Raw genomic sequence first — 23,856 nt, 5'->3', positions numbered from 1 at the left:
AATACACCCTCGTAGCTTTCTTAGACATAGAAGGCGCTTTAAATTAAATCCAGCCGAAGGCCATACTGAGCGCGCTTAAAGATTTGGGCATCTCTGAGCCTCTCAGGATTAATTGAACAGATGCTCTTGGGCCCACTTCTCTAGATCTTAACTATGAACAAAAAGTTGTTGGAAATCCAGACTCGTGACTCCAGAAATCCCGGCGTCATTATTAAGTGGCACCAGGCTAGCAATAGGAGATAAGGCAATCTACTTGGGATTAATTTTGGACAGGAAGCTTTCTTTAAAACCGAACTTATAAGCTAGGGTAAAGAAAGCAGCTACAGCACTTTACACGTCTAAAAGAACGGTGGGGCTAAGATGGGGACTAACGGTATATTGTTATGGTGGCCAATAATAGAAATCAAGCAAATTGCAGCGAAGTCAGCTTTTAGACTGACGGAATACTCCCTACTAGTCACCTATTAGAAGGGGCATTCTATGAATTTTAGGTAGTTCCCGTTTCTTCCCATAACCACGGATTTTAGAAATTCTACAGAGCTGAATCTAAATCCGGACCCCAATATTGCCTTCACCTCCAGAGAAGAGGGGGAAAGCGGCGAAGTGGATAAGGTTCTTGGTGAGAAAACACGGACAGACGGATATGGCTAAATCAACTCAGCTCACCATGCTGACAATTTATGTATATATTTTTTAAGGTTTCCGACGTTTTCTTCTGGCTGTCACAAACATCGTGGCAAATTTAATATACCCTGTTCCGGGTATAACAAAAGATAAAACCCTGAATTTGAAATAAAACATGGACCAGCAATGGTTCAACAGTTTCATGGACTCATCGTCAATACTAGATGGCCTAGATGGACGACTTTTAACGATCAGCAGATTCTGTTATAACAAGGATTAGCGATGTTTTCATAATTTGGCTTTTAACATCTTGTTGGGAAATGTCAGGATTTCAATAAAGTTTTATGTATAGCAATCGACTTTGAGAAAGATGTTACATAATGAATTTTTCAGATGTGGATCAACTTGTAACCATGCTTGGTGCATGATGAATCTATTATATTTTAAAATTCAAAATATATAATATCTACAATATTCTTCTGAAGGATGCCGTCTAGACAGCATTGAAAATTGAAAACTAACTTTAGGATCCATATATATAAAATTGTGATCTGAATACCTACAAGGAATCAGAGAATAACATTTCAACGAGTTTTTAAGAAAAGTCAAAAAACTCACGCTCTGTTAAGTATAATACCTTGGGTTATCTTTGGATATGACCTTACCGAATCCTTAATATCTCCAATAGCTGGGTGTCAAAAGCATGATATTCGATTTGATAGCAGACCTCGAAATAAACTGAACATGTAACCGATAAAAAAAAATAATAAATTGATATTGTATCACCCAAGCAGAAACATCTGAGTCGAATTTTCTCTGATTTACCTAATTAGAACACAGAGGTTTAAGTTTCCTTTTACTCTGAGCAGCGCTTATAAGCATAAAAAGGGCGTCAAGTAAGACTTGCTTTAACAACTGGTATGTCTATTAGTCCTCTTCTAACTAGAATAAAGGCATTATAGGATATTTACTCATAAGTGCGGAATCAAAGCTAAATACACAGTATTTGTTTTACAATAACAACAAGTGATATGAGGTAATACCTATAGCTCACTACGTTGATAGATATGTCCCTAAAACTAAATTTAATTGCTTATGTCAGATAATATTTTGCATTTATATTTATGTATGCTACCTTATACTTTGTATCTATATTAGGATGGCCGTTATTTACCAAGTTAAAGTTTTTTCCAAACGCGCCTGGAAGTTTAAATTTTTGCCCTAAAAAACCGGATTCAAAGTAAAAAAATCTCTTTATTTTTAATTTAAAGCGTGCCTAAGTCATTTTACTTTTCCCATATGTATTAGATGGAATTTTGCAATAAACAAGTAAACCTACAACCTTGAAAAAATTATATTCTAGTACAAAATTTTCCGCTCTACAAAACAGGTCTGAATGATTCATTCCAAAAAATCACTACTTTAAAAGTTATACGAAAGTTAAAGTTATACATTAAATGCACTGAGGCTGAGGAATCTTTTGGTAGTACACCATGACGTATAAGTTATACAGAATTTAGAAGGTACCTGTATGAATGCTATGTACATTTTAACTGCGTATAACTTTTAAATTAATATTTTTATGAAAAAAATCATGAAGATCTTTTTTGTAGAACGGAAAATTTTGTATTAGAATATCATTTTTCAAAGTTAAAAGTTGACTCCATTTGGAGATAAGAGATTCATTGCAAAAGATAAAAAAATGCCATGTTAAAGGATAAAATAAAATGATTTAGGCATGACCTAAGTTGAGAACAAATTGCTTTTTGACATTGGTCCCTTTTCTTAGGATAAAAATTGTAACTTCAGAGGGAGTTTGAAAGAACAATCATCTCGAGACATAACGCACACCCTAATTCATATGGGATTAATTTTGGAGAAACCATATGCTCTTTATGCGGATGTACATTACCCCACAGCTTGCCGCAAATACTAAATACAAGTAATATTTTATCAAAGAAATTTATTATAAACAATTTCAAGCTACCGTTATGCATTGCGCATATTATTATATTATTCTTATTCTTTCTCCCCACTGTGTGTTGCTTTTACGTATCCAATAAACTATATTATTAATAACTTATATTTACACGATTATATTTGTATAAATATATATGGACATAGATATATTACATAAATAACTATTTCTGAGTATTTATCCTTATTCGCTTGACTGCTTCGAAGCACTCTGTGCGAACGTGAGAAAGTGAGAAATGCTGAATAATTTACAATTCCCAAGTCACTTGGTCCGGTATGCATACACATTGTACATATACGTAATTAAATGCCAACAACAATAATAGTTAGGTGTATGTTATTTACGGAAGGGAAATTACTTACGCCGCTCAAATCGCGGTCGATGGCGTAATTAACAGCAGCGTTGCCAGAGTGATTCGTGAGATTGCAATTATTAATACGCGCGGTAATCAAGGTAATCAAGAAGATATGGCAATATTTTCGTGTGATCTTTAATTGGTCTTTATATAGCAAGAACCTGATAAGTCTCTGGCAAAAAGAGCGGTCTTCAAATCGAATACCTATTATCTAAGATTGACAAAATCAAATCAGTCTTTGACAAAAGAAGTGGGTAATATTTTCAAATAATTATGCCAATACCGCGGCTTACCTAATCCAGCTAGCTTTATGCCGCGTGATCAACTGAATAACAAAACACAGAAACATCTCTAAAATTTTTAAAACACACTCTTTCTCATGCCAGTATATCTTCTAACTAATGATGATGAAAATGTGGTGATTCGTGAAAACCTGCATGGAGAAAGTCTGGTTTCAGTGAGCAGTAGACCATTTGAGATATTTAAAACATACGACTTACTATATTCGAACTTTGACCTTGGCGGCATAAAATTTTCTACCTTTAATATCTCAAGAAGACAAAGCATTCGATAGCTTATTGTATACTACAACAGTGAGCATAAATTTTCGCAGTAGACATTCTCATGGCAGTGGTCTTTATTTCTTGAGTTGGAAATAACAACAAAAGTTGTTCGTGCGCCAAGCACTTCCAAGCAAATGGTTGCCTGTTTTTTTTGAAAAAACTAAACATTTCGCATTCATGATACTAAAAAAACAGTAAATTTTTAGCGGTACAGAACCATTTGTTACTCAGTTGTCTTTTAATAAATCAGCTAAACCAACTGCTGAAAACGTAACACTCTTCACTATGGCAGTTTGAGTTCTCACACATCAACTGAAACAACTGCATGTTTGAGCATTCAAAACATCGATTTAATGAGTCATTCACCGTATAGTTCTAACTTAGTACCGAATGACTGCTTTTTATTCCCGTACGTAATAATAAACTAAGTGGTCAACGTTTCTTGACATCTCAAAAGGCGGTTGATGCGTTCAGAACCATGCAAAAGTGTATATGTAGATCTCAATGATGATCAGTAAAGCCATTTTCGAGGTTTAATATTTGTTTTTGTCACGAAAGTCGTACTGTATTGATCTACGACTTCAATTGAATTCACCATACCCCAGCGCTCTTTTGGTCCTTGACTTCAACTTAAAATAAAAATCCGAAATATCCCCCCCCCTAAAAATTTCAAATCGCAGATGTGCCTACCTACTATGATTTCCTGTAGCGAATTACAGTTTTATATCTTAATTAATTATAGCACTTAAAAGGTTTTCGACTAACAGTATTTTGTGAGCGTGGCAATGCTCATATTCCTCAAATCTGGAATACCAAACTTTTTATCAAGACATCTCAATTTTACGTAATATTTCGTTTGTAAAAGCGATGGGACGGACATACGGACAGATATTTTTGTTAAATATTGTTTGGCACTTTATTATGAAAAGAATTACGTCTGAACAACGTTTACAAATCGTTCAGCATTAATTACGAAAATTCACGTTCTGTAAAGAAAACATAGAATCGATTCGGCGCCATTCGCAGCATCTCGGACTGACGTACGGAACGACTTGGCGCATGTCAGCCACACATCGCAACAAACAATGGATTTATTAAGAGAACACTTCGATGTGCAGATTATTTCACGTTCTGACTTTTCCTGTATCGATATATATATAAAGTCTAAAGTCTATGCAGACAATCCCGCTTCGATTCAGGCTTTGGAGCAGAACATCGCGCGTGTCATTCTCCAGTTACTAGTTGAAATGCTCAAACGAGTCATCGAAAATCAGACTCAATGGACTTACCATCTGAAATGTAGCCGCGGACAACATTTGAAAGAGATAATTCTCAAAAAACAAATTCCAAAGAATGTTTTTTCGAATGATAATAAACATTCCCCATTAAATTTAAAATTTCTGTGCTTTTTTCTTAAAAAAAAGTAGGGAATCTCGAAATGTATCACCCTTTATAACTATCTCGTTTATCTTTATATCACACAAACCACCTAAAAATGAACAAAGCTAATATACGCTGTACTATAAAAATACAATAGTATTGAAAAGTTAGGAAGTTATTATGATGTGGGACAGCTTGGTAGATATATACTGTTCAGAAAGCGAATTTATAAATAATTTTCTAAACAGAATTCTTAAAATAAATTAAAGCTAATTCCGAAGCATGATAATGATCAAAATTTTAATTAGCTAAGCGTTTGTTTTAGCCAATCTGGATTCACTCAAAGGTAAGCAAAATAAGTAGTAATCCATGCCTTTAACTAACTATAAATAAGCTTATGCATAAACAAATACGCTTATACATATGTAGATTCCAATGCCAACAGCAATTCTTACGTCAGCTATTGCAATTAATATTTTAATCTTTCCGAGTGCACAAAGTCATCATAACAACGCCTAGCAAACCAGGCAAACGCCTAAAAGTATGCAATCGTGAAAATTACGAATTGGCATAAATGATAAGAGCTTAGCCGATCGATATTTTAATAATTACACAAACACACATCGCCACATAAATACATACATAATCATAGTCAAGGTAGCAATAACAATGTTAATAAAGCAAAGTGCACGCCACAACACAACACAACGAAGGAATCAGTAATCACACACTGGATATCGCACATTTGTAGTAAATGCCACCGTTGCATGGCTTTAAAAACATCTTTAAAGTAAAAACACTCAGCACATTATTACCTCGACCCATGAACCTCGACACGGCTCGATGTTGCCTGGCTTTGCCGCTTTTATACCCTTTGCCCACACACACACACACACGCTGGTCTTTAAGAGCAGCACGACTTTAATACTGTCGTGCTTAACCTCTACAAAGGGCACGTGACCTCATAACGGTAGTCTTGCACTTGAATGCGAACTGCATGCGCCACAGTGTTCTGTATGTATGTATAGGTGTATGTATGTGTCTGTCTGTGGGTGTTTTCAATACTCTTTGCAGGTTTGTACATGTATGTGCCCTTAACCGTTTCAAAAGACAGTTGACGTCCTTAGAAGTGCATAAATAACAACAACAACAATATTAAACAGAAATATTACAAAGTAAGCAAAAATACACTTCACTTTGTATTGGCTTATTTCATGTCCTTGCAGTTGCAGCGCTTAACAAGCAATGTAAAGGTATATATAAATATACATAGATATATACATATATAGGTAAATGCAAAAAGAAGTGCATTTGAATAACTCGTGTTCGCCTGCTAAATATTATATCATATTATAGCATGCACAGGTTGCTCATACGCCGGGGCGTTCATTGATTAGTAGACCTACTAGGGTGTACTTAATTTAAATAACGGAAATACCAAAGAGGAATTAATATTATAATCAAGTGCACGTGTTGCTTTAATTCAGCAATTCAGTATCATTGAAAAGACTAGCTAAGTAGCTGAGTGTATGCAGATTCAACTGGCGCAGCAGTAAGTACCTAACAGACTAAGCTGTCTGATCGGCTAGCTATTGGTGTGGTTAAATGAAATTTGCTGTCTTGCTGATGCCTTTTTATTCTTTTTGAACTTACAATGTGCTGTGCTTTGAGTTTTTGGCCTCCTACTGCTACTAAGCTGGAATGTCTTTCTGATTTGATTAGCTTGTCAATCTTTTTAAACTACAAGTAGAATTCTTTGGTGGTGGCACATTTAACAACAACATTCACTGCAATATTTAACAAGCAAACATATGCTTCTATAAGGTGTACAGAACCGGTAGGGGTAATAATGTAAAAATATTCTGGTAGAACTAGTACTCATGTCAGTCTACAAATATATATGTATATAAGGTATCTTGTCTCTCACACATATTTTTGAAATTAATTATTTATTAATTTACATTTACTTAATTGGTAGACGCTAGTTTTAAGTTATTTTGACCACATGCAAAAATATTTTTTAAAGGAATTTGATTACTTTCGTAAAAAATATTACAAATAAAACTCAATGCTATGCTACTCATACGCAATGGTGTCCAATGCGAAACCAGCCTAGCAATGGGTATATACCATATATAATTAAATTAATTACAAATAGCATATCTTTCTGTGAAAGCTGTAGTTTCAAGCGATTTATGTATTTAGCTATCAGAATCGAGTTTACACAGCTGTAAACTAATATTATTTCCTTCAAGTAGCTCTCAGCAATATAGATTATATGAAAATTAGTTAATTAGCTAGTTCTAAAATAATTTTTGAACATTCAATGCCGCGATATTGTTTTAGAAAACATTTCGCAAAACATGTCAAAACAAAAAGTGTCTGAGGACTCATTTGGAATATTCAGAACTCTTTATACAAATATATTGAATATATGAATATACGAGCGGAAATCAACGTCGAAGACCATATTAAGTCCAATATAGGTATATATGAAAAATCGTCGTGACGTGCTGAATCGATTTAGCCATGTCCGCCTGTTTAGCTATCTTCGTGCGTCTAGCTGTACATACGCCAAATAGTCAGTTATAAATAAGTACAGCTTGACAGAAAATGAGAACATTAGCAATGAGAGAGAGCCAAATTATTTGATTGGGAAAATGGACGTGTCCCACTTATATTCCTATAAATCACAAAGGCCACTACTGAGCATGACCAAATTTTGGAAAGGCGCGGCTTATACTACTCTATAAAGCACAATCTGTCAGATTACAAAAAAGCGAGCTATTATCAAAAACATATTTGTCACACAAAGCAATTGAATTTTTATGGTTAAAGAAAAATTTCTAACTACCGTCTACTAGCTAACCGAAGAGTACATCAACGTAGTACTAATTTGAGCCTTAGCTGTAAGCCGAAGTAAAACTGAAATAGTTTTGTTTACTAGGAGGTAGAAAATCCCAGAGGTTCATCTCCCGTCATTTGGCACAATAACACGTTAGTTTTCTGACTTTAAACGTGGTCGTAAAAACACCAATGAATAAAAACGATCGTCTATTTGAGTGGACATCGGCTGGTGAACCTCAGCCAAAGCATCCGAAAGTACAACAATCAGCTGGAAATGTTATGACCTCGGTATTTTGTGATATGAAAGGTGTAATATTCATAAACTATTTTGAGAAGTTAAAAACCATCAATAGTGACTATTAGATAGCGTTATTGGAACATCTGAAGTTCGAAGTTGAAAATAAGCGGCAGCACATGGCAGAGAAAACAATTTTGTTTCATTAAGACAACGTACCGTGGTTCAAGTCAATCAAAACAATGACAAAAATGCATGAATGGCACTTTGAATTACTGCCACCTTATTCTCCAGATTTGACTCCCAACGACTATTGGTTGTTCGCAGACCTCAAAAAAATGCTCGCCGGTAAGAAATTTTGATCGAATGAAGAAGTAATCACTGAAACTGAGGCTTATTTTGAGGCAAAAGACAAATCGTTCTACAAAAGGAGAAAAGATTATGGCTCTCTATTGTGACTGAAATGAAAGTAAAAAAATAGATGTACGTTATTGAAGCTTTAAGACTTTTTATTGTTTTTTTTTTTTTTGTATTCTAATATATTGCGTTTTTTTCGAAAAAATCTAACAAATGGGTTTATTCAGCCTATTTACTTTATAAAAAACTCGTTTGGTTCACCTATCAAGAATATTCATAAATATGCAAATTTCTTATAAGAAAATATGTGACATGCCTTTAAATATGTAATTTATATGCTCAATGAAAAAGAGGCAAAAAGGATAAGTGTAGCTGCCTCAACTAGCTTAAACTTATGCATATATGCCTGTGCAACAGCAAAGAAAGTAAAGATGACTGATTATTTCGCAACCGCTACCAAATTTTTCGGTTGGTCAGCAGTGAATTTCTAAGAACACAGCTTAAAAAAATATATATACACATAGACATATAATAGGTAAAGTACAGTTCCAATTACCGAATATGCCACACAGACAATAGAAATCAGTCTTTTCGATTTAGCAGACGCCTTTTTTGTCGGGCAACATATGAACTAAAATGATGTTGTAGCAGAAAAAGGGTTAAGAACAGTTGTTTAAAATTGTTCGCTTTGAGCTTTTGTGTCATTACTTCCCTCGCTTACTGCTGCATCAAAAACTAAACGGAAATGTCAAAGCGAGAAGAGATAATTCAGCTTAGAGCAGGAGAAGAAAAAGCCCAATGGTAAACTCAACAACTTTTCGTAAGTAACTCGAAAAGGTTGTGCGCCGACTAAGCAAAATTATATGCAAACAGCACATAACCACTAGACATGACGAACAACAACAAGCTGCGTTTATTTGGCATAAGCTTTTGTAATTTTCTTATCTGCCGAGGTGACGCATGAGCGCAGGTGTTATTGTGCGCCAAAGACTACGGCGAATGTAAAAATGTGAAACGCCAACAATGATAGCGCAAACAAAAAATCAGGCATTATCGCGTAAGAAAGGTGCAACGCGCCAGCTTTGCAAGCGTATTTTAGTAAGTATGTATATATATGTACACCCGCACACTTAAACACACACATGTGCGCATACATGTGTGCATTTACAGTTGGCGTTTGTCTGTTTGTTCGCAAAGGCGCAAAGATTAATGGCAAACGAAAATGTCTGCGTTGGCACTTTGGCAGTGCAAAAATTTTGCCATTGCTGTTGCTGTCGGTTGCTATTGCTGCTGCATAACGGTATGATATCAGTTGCACATATCAGTAAGCACATATGAGCGCAGGTATGAATAGGTATTATCCTCATAAAAATCAACAGAAAAAACCATGCGCACGCACACCTACACAATTTTTAATATTCCCACACATGAATGCACAAATAAAATTGTCCTCAGCTTTTGCCACTTTCCTTTAAATCTTATTTACTTTGCTTTTTATAGCCCTTCAACTATTCCATGCATACCTTGCTGGGATTTTTTTTTTTTTTTGCTGCATACTTGTGCTATTTGTGGCACGTGCGCGCCTTTTATGCCGCTTTGGTCAGCGGCGTGAGTTTATTTCACTATTGTTATAATATTTTTGTTGAGTGTATGTGTGTGTCCGTGTGAGCATAATTGATGGCAGCAGCAGTTCACATCATCATTTATCTAAGCGAATATGTTGCGAGAGCATTATGAACGCCGCCAATATTTCAGCTAACGGTTAAGAAGCCAGCAAGTAGTTGTACACTGAGTTAACGAAATATACAGCTGGTGGCCACTAAATTGAAAACGATGGCAGCGAAATAGAAGCATTGAAATACGCAAAAAGCATAATAAAATTGCAATTATATAGAGGAAAACAGTAGGCTAGCATTATATTGGAAACGTTTAAAGTTAATTCCTTGCATCCAGAAATGCAGCTGATGGCTAGCAAATTTGAAATTATATTTGGAGAGGATACGATAGATACAGAGAATGAAATAATTTTAAGTCAGCAGGTTACAGACACAAAATTGTAAGAGGCGGGAACTCTACATCGCATTCAACTGTACAGTAAATGGCCACAAAAGTAGAAACAATAAGTTAAATCAAGAAAATTTATTTAAACATTATTCTAACATTTACTTAATAAAATGTTTTGCCTTTATATATATTTTAAAAAAATAGGTATTTTTTATATTTTGCTTTTAACGCATTAAACTATATTTGATTTAAAATGTGCTGCAAAGCTTACAGAAGCTTGGGAAAAAACTAAAACTTATAAAAAGTCGATACTTATTAGCCGATTTTACAATGAAATATTATCGATTTTTAGTGACTATACTTTTACTAAAAGACTAAGTAAAAATTGCGTTTCAACTTCATGCAAAACCAAAACAATTGGCAAATTAAAACATTCACGTTTTAGGAAATTTCGCAATCGATTATTTACGATAAAAATCAATATAACGACTTTGTACGATACACTTTATATAGGATAACGTACAAGTAAGTAGTTTCGCAATTGAATATAAATATGTAACCATACACTAGAAAATAATCGTTATCGAAAATCGATATCAATAATTATTTTTAAACACTTATCAATAAAAATTATTAAAAGAGCATCGAATAACTTTAAAATAAAATAGTTCGTGACTTTAATTTTTGTTGTAAAATAAAAACGCAAACTATGAAAAATATCCAAAATTTAGTTACTATAGAAACAATTGCTATATATAATTCTATTTTTGTTGCTACTCTTGTCCAATATATATATATATATATATTGTGTAAAAATTATGAGCTTATCGATTCATTCTTAATTTTATTATCGAAATACCGATACTTGCTTTTAATGGATCACATGTTTAAATATTTTCGCTTTGAAAGCACTAGCTAAGATCAAAATAATTTTGGTCACTGTATGTAATCTTTTTCGTGCTTTAGCAAAAATCGGAAATAAAAAATCGATATAAATAATGTGATTAAGCACTTACAAATAGATAATATCAAAAGATACGAGAGAATTACAAATTTTATCAAGTAACGGCACATAATGAAAAAATATCGATAATTGCGTTATTTACAAAAATTTTTATATTTTTATTGTAACGTTATTTGTATTGCTTTTTTTTTTTGGAAAAATTAGATGCAAATATAAAAATTTCGATTTATCGATTCTTGTTTTTAATCGATAATTTTTACAATATTATCGCTTTGAAAACAAAATGAAAGATTAAAATTATGTATGTCATATAAAAATTGGTTTCTTGACAAAAGCAAAGCAACAACACATATGGACTTTAAAGGATTCTCTCAGCATATTTTTCCATAACTATCTTTTAGTGCACTTATATGTAATCACATATATACATATATGAATGGCTGTATGTGATTTCTAAAGCCCCATTAATATTCGCGCACGTATAACTTGCTCCGGCGACGCCGACGGCGAACTTTCAAAGAGCTTCACAAATCAGCCAGTGACAACAGTCAAAAGCTATTATACTGCGTATTATACATACACGATTAAAAGCTTACGCCGTTATTAACTTCTTCACTAGTCACTGATTAGCGCTAAATGAAATGTTGCCAGGGAAGTCAAGAGGGCTTTAAGCCACGCAGCTGCTTTACACTTTCAGCTGAATGCGTGCGCCTCATATGACACACACACACATACACATATATACGAACAAACATGACATCACGTAGTATACATCGACATACAAACAAATATATATATGTGGCGGCGCATAAATTATGCTTTTTTAGACACTGAAGTTAAATAAAGTTTTTTTAGCAAGAGTTCTTGTACTGAAGATTTATGAAGACGCCAAATTATTTTACGTTTACGTAATTGCATACATTTTGATATAAAACTTTTGCTTTTTATTTTAGTTTAGCAAATGAAAAGGATTTGCAGAAAAATTAAATAGGACATTTTTTGAGTAGCGACGGCATGTAATTTACATTACATATGTATGTACATCCTACTGTAAAAAGAAAAAAAAATCTGGACTTGATTTCGATTGGTTAGTTTGTATGGCAGCTATATGCTATAGTGATTGGAGGAATTGCTCCGATCGGACAATACTTCATGGCAAATTTTTTGAAGATATCTTGTCTACTAAAAAAGTTTTCCATACAAGGACTTGATTTTTCTATAGTTATTCCATATCGATCGTTCCTATAAATAACCAGGTTTTTGAAGAAAAAATGACGTGTGCAGAATTTCAGTCCGATGTCTTGAAAACTGAGGAACTAGTTATATATAGGCAGTGGACATGGCTAAATTGACTCAGCTCGACAGGCTGATCCTTTATACATATATGATACATACAATACTTTAGATGGTTTTCGACGATATATTTTAAGTGTTACAAACTTCGTGGCAACTATATAAAGAGAGAGAGCAATATAAAGAACGAAGGGGGGAGAGAAAGACCTGCAGACTGTACTCAACAACCAACGAGATAGCATATCGCACGATAAACTTGAGAGAGAGAGAGAGAGATAGAAGCATGCAGTTCCAATTAATTTTATAAAAGAGTGCATTCTTCAAATTTAAGTTGCTTATAAGATTTGTTATCAACTTTAAATCGGCGGAACAATGAGACTCCTCTTCAGTCAATAACGCTACTCAACAAATCTGACGAAAAAAATTGCGACTTGCGATATTTGAAGTGTTCTGATTACGAATTTGAATTCAAAAAACTTCCATCACGTTAAACTGTTTTTGTCACTGTAAGTAAATGCTGGTGATTTGACTCCTACATCCCTTAACCACAACACAAATAATACTTAGTGTTACGAAATGTTTACTATAATTATCGGTTTTAGCAAGAAACAGCTTCTAACATCACAGTCGCAAAATGGCTGTAAACTAGTGCAATTTTTGCCGTCGATTGACAGAGGAAATAGAGAAATAGAAATTTATTGCAAATAGATTCTAGAAGCTTCAGAAAAACGAGTCTAAGAATAATCTTTGAACGTTAGATGTACCGCTATCAGAAAAGAGTGAGAGATGAGCTTTAAGAGATGATATTGCTGAGATAAAACTAATTAAATTTGTACAATTCACAAACTAAGTACAAACCTTTCCATGTATATTGATATGCAAAACAGGAAAAACCCTTAACTCCGCTTGCACTGAAGCTATAATACGCTTTATAAATACAAAAGGTTGTTTAGAAAAACTTGACTCCGATCGTGCAGCTTATCGTGCTATATACTATAGTGGTCCGTCATCGATATCTCAGAAACTTAGGGACTATGTACAGGATATATGTACAGGCGAACTAAATCGACTCAGCTCATAATGCTAAATACTTAAATATAGGTACAATTATATTTTATGGGGTCTCCGACGTTTCCTTCTGGGTGTTACAAACTTCGTGGCATACTTAATATACCCTGTTCAGGGTATAAAAACACCAATGGACTTGACTGCACTTTGTTAATTGAATTAGCACCGAAGACGCTCCAATCAAAAATTAAATTAGGTTTGGAAGCAACTCTTTCAAGAAATGCACTTACACGCGGCTAATTAAATTTGAATGTAGTTGAAGAATCTTTGAGTAAAGTAGACACAATAAAGTAAGCACAATAAAATCGTCTTATCCTCACTCAGTCAGTGAAAAAGCCAGCAGCTATGCAGTAGAGTCTGATATTAAAAAAAGAATCAGTCGAAGAGCTACAGCACCAAATGAATTAGATAACAAAAGAGAATTTCAAAAGCGCTTGGTTAGGAGCTTTCACATGCAAAATATATTCCCTATCACACGGACTACGCTCCACTATGCTTCAAAGATGCTTCTTACAGCTTAAGCAATTTTAGTTGCGTTGTATCTGCCATACTACTGTACTAGGGAAGTAAAAAAAAAATCGCCAAAAAGTGGCAATAAAGGTGAGTTGAGATTTCATGCTTTCACTGTAACCCAAAGGCTTCGCTTTTATGTTTTTCTTATACAATTGAATCTACGGCGAATGCAGCTAAAATGTTGCTTGCGTGTAAAGGCAGCAAACAAATCGAGACAAGAAAAGCCGCTTAAACTGAGTAGCGCCAAGGATGCGGTTCAAAGTTTTGTGGCTATAACAAAAAGCAAAAACACAAAACACAAAAAGAAATATGGCAAAAGATGTAGCAGCAACAGCGCGCAACCTTAACTGGACTACACTTCGTATATATGTATGTAGAAATGTGCATAGGTATATTAGTGAGCACATTCACAGCTAATGCGATTCTTTGCACTGCAATTGCTTCACAAAATAAATATTTCCTTTTCCGGCGGCTTTGTGCATGAAAGCAGTGAGTGCATCAGCATTAGTCGCTCGAATGAAAAGTAGTATTGTAATTTTATGGAATAAAAGTGAAATTCTAAGTGAAAAGAAATTTTCTAAGAATATAATAATAAAAAAAAAGAGTGTTGAAGTGCACAAAGGTGCTGTGAAAATGTATAAAGGAAAGGTATAAAGTGAGATGGAGAGAGAGGAAATGAAATTTAGAAATAAAAAAATCACACCTGAAGGCAAATATTTTCTTTTTTTTCTCTGCAACACAAAGTATGGATTCCAAATTGAGATTTCAGCTGAACTTAAAACAAAGCTTAGATAATAATAGTTTCTATAATTTTCACCACAAGTCAGGTTACATGGCTACTGAATTCGTTCAAGGTTAAAGTGCCTTAAGTAAGATAAAATTTCCGCATAGAAGAGCATTTTCCGGATTTTTTTTTTGTTCTTGAAAAATAATCGTACACCATACATGTTCTGGAGGAGTCGACGCTAAAATTATAGCAGATTATTTACGAGTGTTATGCTGGCTTCGTTCTAAAGATCAACTAGAACCTAAAAATACGATTGTTTTCGTAGCCGTCGTTCAGTTAGGTATTAACTGCTATACGGTTGCAACTCTATACAGTCACAGTGTCCGAATTAGCCCACATTTTTCTTCTTAAGTCGGCAAACCATGAATAGGCGAAAGCAGAAAACTGATACTGATGCAACAAAAGATTCCTCTTACAATAAATCTACTTCGAGATTGTAACTTGTCACCTCAAAAGCAATTGGGGTCGTATGTCAGCGATAACGCGCCGAATATTTTCTTCCAAGGCGTCAATCGTCTCGTACTTATCTGCGTAGACAAGCGAATTCACATAAATAGGTCTGGGTGACCACACCACAATCAATAAATTGATTGTTTCGTTGGCTGTATGGCTCCTAGCGCAGGCTTGTTAGAACTAGAGGAGCCCCACATCAACGCCTTCCAATTCAGACACGGAAAAATCATTAATCAAAGCTCTACAGCGTTCCCCATTGACTGTAACATTATGGTCGGCTTCACTTTTTTGGAGAAATATGGACCAATGATTCCTTCTGCTCATAGAGCGCACCAAAAATTACTTTTTGAGGATGTATCGGCGTCTCAATAATGGCTTGAGGATTATATCCTCACTCCAAATGCGATAATTTTGTTTATTAACGTACCCATTCAACCAAACGTGAGCTCCATCGCTTAAATTTTCTTATAAAAATCGGGATTGGTGACCACTTCGTTTTCGGCTCATTCAACGAACGTGCGGCGTGGTTGATGGTCGTTCGGCTTCAATTATTGCACAAGTTCAATTTTTTAAGGCCGCAAAACAAAATCCTATTGCAAAAACTTTCCATAAAGTGGATGGACACAGCTGCAATTATTTCGCGCTATAACGGATGGTCTATTTCGGGTCTTCTTCGATACTCTGCTTTACAGCAGCAAGAGCGTCTTCGGCGCGCACTGTACGGCGTCTCTGAGAATGCGAATTATCCACTATAGTAAACGTGGTTCGAAATCGATCGATGGCCGCGTGACTCACTAACTCTGCTGGGCAGTTTTGTCGATATTGGACGCAATATTTTCTGTTTTTCATTTTATATAATTCTTTCTTTTTGGTAATAAATTTATACGATTTGCAAACGTTGTTCCGGAATAAGTCTGTTCATTATGAAATGACAAACTAAACTGAATATAAATCAAGCAACAGCGGTCAAAAAGATCAACTCTGTAGTATTGCCTCACCGAAAAGCACACGTCTAAAAAAACACCCGCTACTTACCACTAGAGTTTCGCTGAGATAATTAATAAACACCCTTCACCATTTCTTTGAGTATCAATCTTCCACACAGTATTCTGGATTCAATACTCTCTAGCAATCTAAAAGTATTACATTATCACCGCTTTTCTCTGACAAACAAATACTGATTTAAATGTTACAAATTCTTCCTTCACAATGCTCGCTAGACAACTTCGTGCCTTGACAAGACAGCGAGTAAAATACGATTGACGATTGGATTGGATTTACTCTCTTCTTAAATCATTTATTAATTTTCTTATTTATTTCCTTTAAACACAGTAATACTCCGCGACTTACGCAAAAGGCGGGTCCGAGCAATTGTCTTGTAAATCGAATTTGCATAAGTCGGGGCTCAACGGTGCATATAAGTACGTATAAAGTATGTCTAATCGGGACCAGAGATTAGAAAAAAACAATAATTTTGAAGAAAAATGTTTAATAAAGTGTAAGATAATAAAACAATTTACATTGCTATGAATAAAGTAACCTAAACCGAAGTTATTTTGATATCGAACACTTCATATATTCTACCAATGTTGCCTGACGAGTTAAGTTTATCTTATTCTCACGCAAAATTTCCTCGTACCATAGCAGTAATTTTTACATTTCTCGTATTGTAGTAGAAACGCGTTGTTCATTAGAATACATTTTTTCTAAAATCTAAAAAAAAATTAGAATCCTTCTGTCAAGTTTACAATTGTCGTTATATTTACCGCTTCAACTGGGTGTATCGAATCACTTTGTTCAATGTCTTGCTCATGCTTACGCATTTTTTATAACCTCGTCAATTGTTAGCATTTGATTGTGTGAATCTAGCAATTCTTGAACGTCATCATGTTCGACACTAAATTTAATTGTTTGGCGATATCGACCACTTCTTCTATTATGGTATCGAAAATGGTGCAAAAAATGGACACAGTTTTTTTCCAGACACCACTCAAAGTTTTTTGTGAAACCGCATTCCAAGATTGTCCAATGATTCTTACAGCATCTAAAACATTGAATTACTTCCAATTACAACGACTCTTAAATCGGCTGAACCAAACATTACTAACTTAAAGCACTTCAGTTTTAGCCGCGTTCCCAGCATCTTCTTTTAGTTTTTGAAAAATCTGCTTTGCTTGAAGACACACGGTATTTTGATCAACAAAACAATTTTTCACTCTTACTTGATTATCACATTATAACTGAGCAATATTTCCACGTAAAACAGCACTGCGCACGTAAAACAATTCCACGCGGCACACGTTTAAACCTGTCGCAAACTGAACACTGAGAGGGCGGAGCGAGAGAGCCGATGCGTGCGGCAATAAAATGAAAAACCGCGTATCTTCGAATTCGCGTAAAACGGAGGGTAGCGTAAGTCGGCGTATTACCGTACTGTGGTGTAGTTCAGCGACTATTCTTCTACAGATGAGTATCTAGAGTTATATACTTGTATTATATCATAGAGACACTTATAATAGAAGTAGAAGAAGAGCTGGAAGATTGTTGCCAACACAAGAAAAACTCTTCGAATATTCATGACGCAAAGGTAATGCTCCGTTTGTGATGGGATCAAAAGGGCGTGCTGTATTATGAGCTTCTAAAATCGGGTGAAAACATTAAAGTGCTACCGACAACAACTAACCAAATTTAAGCGAGCGATTGCCGAAAAATGCCCGAATTATGTGACTAAACACGAAGCAATAATTCTAAATCATGAAAACGCAAGACCGGTTAAAAAATATTTGGATAATAGCGGCTGGTAAGTTTTGACTCACCTGCCTTATAGCCCAGACTTTGCCCCTTCTGACTACGAATTGTTCCGCTTGACATCAAAGCAAGATATCATAAATTGGCATGATTCATTCTTGGCCGCCAAGTGCATTTTTTTTGAGGCGGAATCCACAAATTAACACAAAAATGAGAAAATGTTATCAGCTTTAGATAAGCGATACCTTATACGTACAAAGTGAAAATTCTGCAATCTTTCACACCCAAAAATACAAAAATATAAAGCAAGCGAATAATACTCTGCGTATGAGTAGCCAGATATAACATAATATTTTCACTAATTGCTTTCAATATACGGTTAATTTTCATGTACAAGTAAATATCTTCACTTTCCAAACCACGCATGCTTTTCATAGCCACTGACCACCTTTTATTCCAGTGCTTGATTAAATAACGGTAGCAATTCGTGAAAACCCGCATATTTCCTTAGGTATGTTAGTGTGCAAACCGTTAATCCCATTCAAAATATGTTTAAGTCCAATATTTACTTTGCCGCAATTTCTCTACCTCGCTCACTCACCCAATTAGTCATTTATTTACTCAAAGTGCTACGCTCTGGCCTCGTTTGTGACATGATAACAAGGGTTTTGCGATGGCAAGGATTTGGTAGCTGCTATGTCCTGCCAAATCGATAATTAAAAAAACGCCATTTGCGGTTTTCATATCTTTTTGCATGCAAATGCGAATGACAATGATATTTAGTTAAAAATATAGGGTGCCCATAGAAACTGTGAATGTGGAATCGAATCTTAATTTTACTTTTCTAAGCATTTCGGTGGTGTTATCATATTTCTTTGTGCTTTTGTGTACATCCGGTTTGCTCAACTTGTTACTAGTCGTTTCCGATTTTTACTCATTTGCATTGTTTAATCCAAATCTTGAATAGTTACGAAACGAATAAATAACCGGCATAATCAAATTGAGTGGATTAACAAGCAACACAGTTGGTATTGCTGTGGTGTAAATTCAGAGCATTGCCACGTCGACAAACTAAAACTTTTCACAGATGGTCACCGTAGGGGGGATGGAGCGGTTTTAAAAAAAGGACGTGACCTCCAATTAAGTTGGTCTCCACTTCCAATACAAACCTTATGCCAAAAATTACTAAAACAAGTAAGAAACAAAGGTTAAGTTAGGATATTACCGAACATTTTATACTCTCACAACTTGCAAGAATCAAATCGGGGAAATACTTTCATATATATAGTATAAAGGAAACCAGGAGTTCGAAATTCCTGTATAATTCATATCAATTTTCTTATACGTATAAGATATATTTTGACTAGATTTTATCCAGTGCTGCAACATATCATTACCAGAAATAGGGGTTTCTGAATTGCCCTAAGAAACCTCACAGATTGACCAATATATACAATATTGTATATAAAGTCAATTATGTTTGAAAATCCGTATATTAGGTATAAGGGGACTTGGGAAAGTACTGTCCTGATGTCATCCATATTAGGCAAGAGGTTAGACTGTTAGTAGATAAAGATTTTTTCTGAATATCCTGAAGATCTCTTCAAAATGACCGATAGATGCTGTATTGCAAGTCAACCAGAATTTCGAAAATATTTATAATAGTAGGCATATGGGTCCTAAAGGAATCATTGACCCATATTTGGCACAGGGATTCTATCATCACAAAAATATTCTCGCCGAATTTTAATACTACACAGATTGACCGATATACATAACCCTATATCTATTTCAATTATTTTTAGGTGACACAAACAACCGTTAGATGAACAAAACTATTAATAATTAAAAGAACAACAACATTGTGTTACAATGAGGATTGTAAGATAGAGTTATACTCGACCAGTTTCAACCAAATTTTTTGCATAACAATATCTTCACAAGCAATTATGCCTACTTCCGAAATTCATCAGACTCTTTTGCTTTATAATATATAAATCAAATCCCAACCATGATATCAGAACTTAGAGTAAATAGTGTATGTTAGCTCTCATTCAAAAATGAATGAAAGGTAGTGTTTTTAAGCCCCCACCAATCTGAAACTTTATATAAAAAATATCGGTCCTGTGTTTGTTTTCCTGTTATTTATCTGGCCTGACGCTAAAATTAGTTCGGTACTTTCTCCTAATATATTTAATATAAATATTTTCGAGCTTCTAGTTTACTTTATACCACCCCCACATAAATTGTCTTTGCAACACTTGCTGACACACCCTGTTAACGCCTGCAACAGGTCGTATACGCAACATATATTTTTGTTCAGTTCAAATTTAGACTTATACACAAAAGCACTCTGTCAAATAATAGTATGTATCTAAATAAAAGCATTATATATTAACAATATCATGAATAATATATACACATAACAACAAAAATTTATGTAGTGAGTGAAAATCGTGACTTAAAATAAAGTTTGAGGTTAATGGAAAAACTCAAAAAACCATAAATCTTTAAAGTAGTAATCTGGTAACTTGATCAAAATATTGACGAAGTTATAGCCCCTTACGTGAGCGTCTTATAGTATTTCGAAAGCGAAGAAGAACGCAACTTATCTTTCTAAAATTGCCAGAATGATTGACAGGTAAAAAAAAAGTGGCTAAAAATAAGGCCTATGAATAAGTTTTAAGGATTATTGTTCGCACCAGGGATAAACGATTGGTATGTAGTATGATTTGTCTATAATGAGCTATATATAATAACGCGAACAAAAAAGTGTATACCGCTGGAAAGTAGAAGACGTCCCGAAGTGCACAACGTGATTTTTTTTTATATGTACGTCAACGGGAACACAGTAAAAACCCGGTTAACGCAAATTTAGCAACCTCAACAACTACAAGCGTGTTGGCGCGGCTCTATAGGTCGCTGTTATTTTTTCTTTGCGCGTCACACTTAACACAGTCGTATATAGAAGTACATTTCGTCGCTGTTCTGTGTAAGTTGCAAATACATATATCGGATAATTGTGTATCGTTTACGGCGGATTTGTGGTTGCGATTTTATTCTACTTTTAATTGTGTTGGGACTTTGCGTGTTGCAGCACTGAATTCTGTTACAAATAAATTTTTAACGCACATTACATTTCAAGTTCTTTGTGACAAAAAAATCACATTGAAGTGGAAATATGATTTGATATCATTAATTTTATTTTGATAAGTTAGAAAGTTTTACGAAAATTTTGTAAACTTTTTTTTCAAGGTTAATTAGTTGGTTCAATCGACATCAACAGCACTTCAATTCGAGAAATAATTTCTTGGTGTATTTTGACGATATCCCATTACTTCCGGAACCTCGACTATAATGTGACAATTATATTTTGCAAGCCAATATGGATTCTACGAAACGACATAACGATTATCTAAATACTTTCCTCTAACATCAACGGAAACATTATTATCGCGTTCTCTATACAACGGATAAGAATTAACCGATTCTTTGGTTAATTGTACAAAATACTTTGAAAATTATTTTGAACATTTTACATATTGCACATATACAGAGCTGGAATTCAAAACACTGCATGGACCGTGCATCATGTGTTTGACAACACCAAATTAAATAAACTGTATTTTCTATTTGTCGAACCATTGGTGACCCTAGTAAATATAAGTATGAAACATATTTAATCTATTGTTGAACCTTTAAACACTTTCTTTTCTATCCAACAGAATGATAAGCTTTCAGAACAATAATCTTCTTAATTTTTCTATTTCAGATGTCCTCAAGCGACGAAATCACCGTATCCAGCCACCTCCTTTTTTCTGTGGGACACTCACTTCAGTGCTATAAAACAACAATTTTCGAAAAAGAAGACAAAAAAAAATTTTTTTTTTCTGAGATACTATTAATAATATATTAAATAAAAAATGAAACTAAGTGAATCTCATTTTTTTCAAATAAAATATTCTCAAAAAAGCATTAGAAAAATGCAAGTTACCAGACTACGGCCTTAAGTTTTGACCAAAAGATTTTTCATTGATTATATTTCGCAAGTAGTACGCAAATTAGAGTTGCCAGCTACGATATAGCTTTTAATGCAATTTTTTTAAACTTTAGATTCAAAGCAAAAGCGAGTATATAAATTAAATAATTAATATGAAAAAATAAGACTCACCTTTCACCAGCGTCAGTATGCCGAGTGGCATCACCAGCACCGCCACCATCAGATCAGTGATCGCCAGTGACATGAGAAAATAATTGGTCACATTCTGCAGACGCCGCTCTAAATAGATCGCCAGACAGACAAGAATATTGCCGGCGGCCGTGGCGAAGACCAACACCAGCGCCAACAAACCCCAATAGTTGTTCTCATGCGTTTCGTATGGATTAAAGGAGTCACTGAAATCCGTCGCTACCGTCGTGACATCTTGCAGTGAGGTGATCGTCCGCAGTAGAATACCATTTGCGGAAGCCATTACAAATTCTGTGGTATTAAATGTGACATTGTTATTGTTGCTGTCTGTGCTCCACAAGACCGCAAAGCCAGACGCTTCGTACAACTCCTCGCCACTGCCATCATCATTGAATATATTATTGCCCCACAACTGCTCCGTGCTGTCGCTATCGAACGCCGATGCGGACGAGGCTGCGGACAGTGTTGATGGGTGCGCCGCTGCTACAGCGCGTCCGTCCGAGATGGCATTAGTAGCGGCACCTGATGCTAAGCGTTGTGCGGCCACGTGCAACATGTTGTACATATGCATGTTTGTAAATTAATTTGTTTGTGCTTAAGAAGCTTATAAGCTGCTTGTTATTGTTGTTGCTGTTGTTGTAATTATTTGGTGCAGCATTTCGTGCGCCTACTGTCAGCTTCAACTTTGAACTTCATAAATCACTTGCACTTGCGCTATAAAATACAATACTTAACCGATTTAGCGTTGCTGGTATTTGTTGCATGCAACAACAATGCTGCAACGTCTGGCGCGTTTGAGTATTTTGTAGCGTTTGTGCTTTCAGCCGTGTTTTACAGTTGGCGCAAATGAGTTTCCTCTCGTTCGTATCTAGTGAGCGGATATTGCGCGTTGTACTCGTAACTGCAGTACTGTTGCACAACTGCAAAAGGGATTTCTTTGCCGTTATTTTGTTTTATTAATTATTTCTTTTTTTTGCGTTTATTTCTTATTTTTACTTTTGATTTCGCAATGGGAAATTAGTGCTTTCGTCGTGACATTTCGCCCTGGCAAGGAAATTAACAGGCGTAATAGTTGCAACATTTTGTTGCAAGATCTTGTAACTGTTTAATTGAAATTGAACAGTGTTTTTGCACAATTTCGCTACTTATATTACTTTTACTGTTTTTTTTTTATTTTTGGTTTGCTTTACAGTCGCGATTTATCACTTTTACGATTGCAAGGTTCAACTGAAGACCAAAAACTGGGCCATACCTGTAAATAAGAATAATTTATTGATATTTGACGTCTCCTTCAGGGTGTTACAAACTTCATTGCAAACTTAATATACCCTGTATAGGGTATAAAAATACTCTGTAAATGACTATTGTTGAAAATTTTTTCTCATACTACAGACGATTTTTTGGAGAAGTGTCTACCGTCAGAAACTTCATTCGAAAGTTATAAAGATCCAGCTTTTGGAGTAATATGTCGACAGAGGCCGGAGGAGGACAACTGGCC

General features: G+C 34.9%; 1 protein-coding gene across 1 annotated transcript in view; it reads right to left on the bottom strand.

Annotated features, from left to right (window-relative positions):
* The window catches only part of LOC106620471 (5-hydroxytryptamine receptor 2B), a 107,393-nt gene extending 83,797 nt beyond the window's left edge, over positions 1–23,596 (bottom strand). The window contains exon 1 of the mRNA XM_070112957.1: positions 22,341–23,596. Within this exon, the coding sequence (XP_069969058.1) occupies positions 22,341–22,929 (589 nt within the window). The 5' untranslated portion in view covers positions 22,930–23,596. The remainder of the gene's footprint in view (positions 1–22,340) is intronic.
* Between the last annotated feature and the right edge of the window lie 260 nt (positions 23,597–23,856).

Source organism: Bactrocera oleae, chromosome 2 (genome assembly GCF_042242935.1).
Source record: "Bactrocera oleae isolate idBacOlea1 chromosome 2, idBacOlea1, whole genome shotgun sequence".
NCBI lineage: Eukaryota > Metazoa > Arthropoda > Insecta > Diptera > Tephritidae > Bactrocera > Bactrocera oleae.
This window is presented reverse-complemented; position numbering and strand designations above follow the sequence as displayed.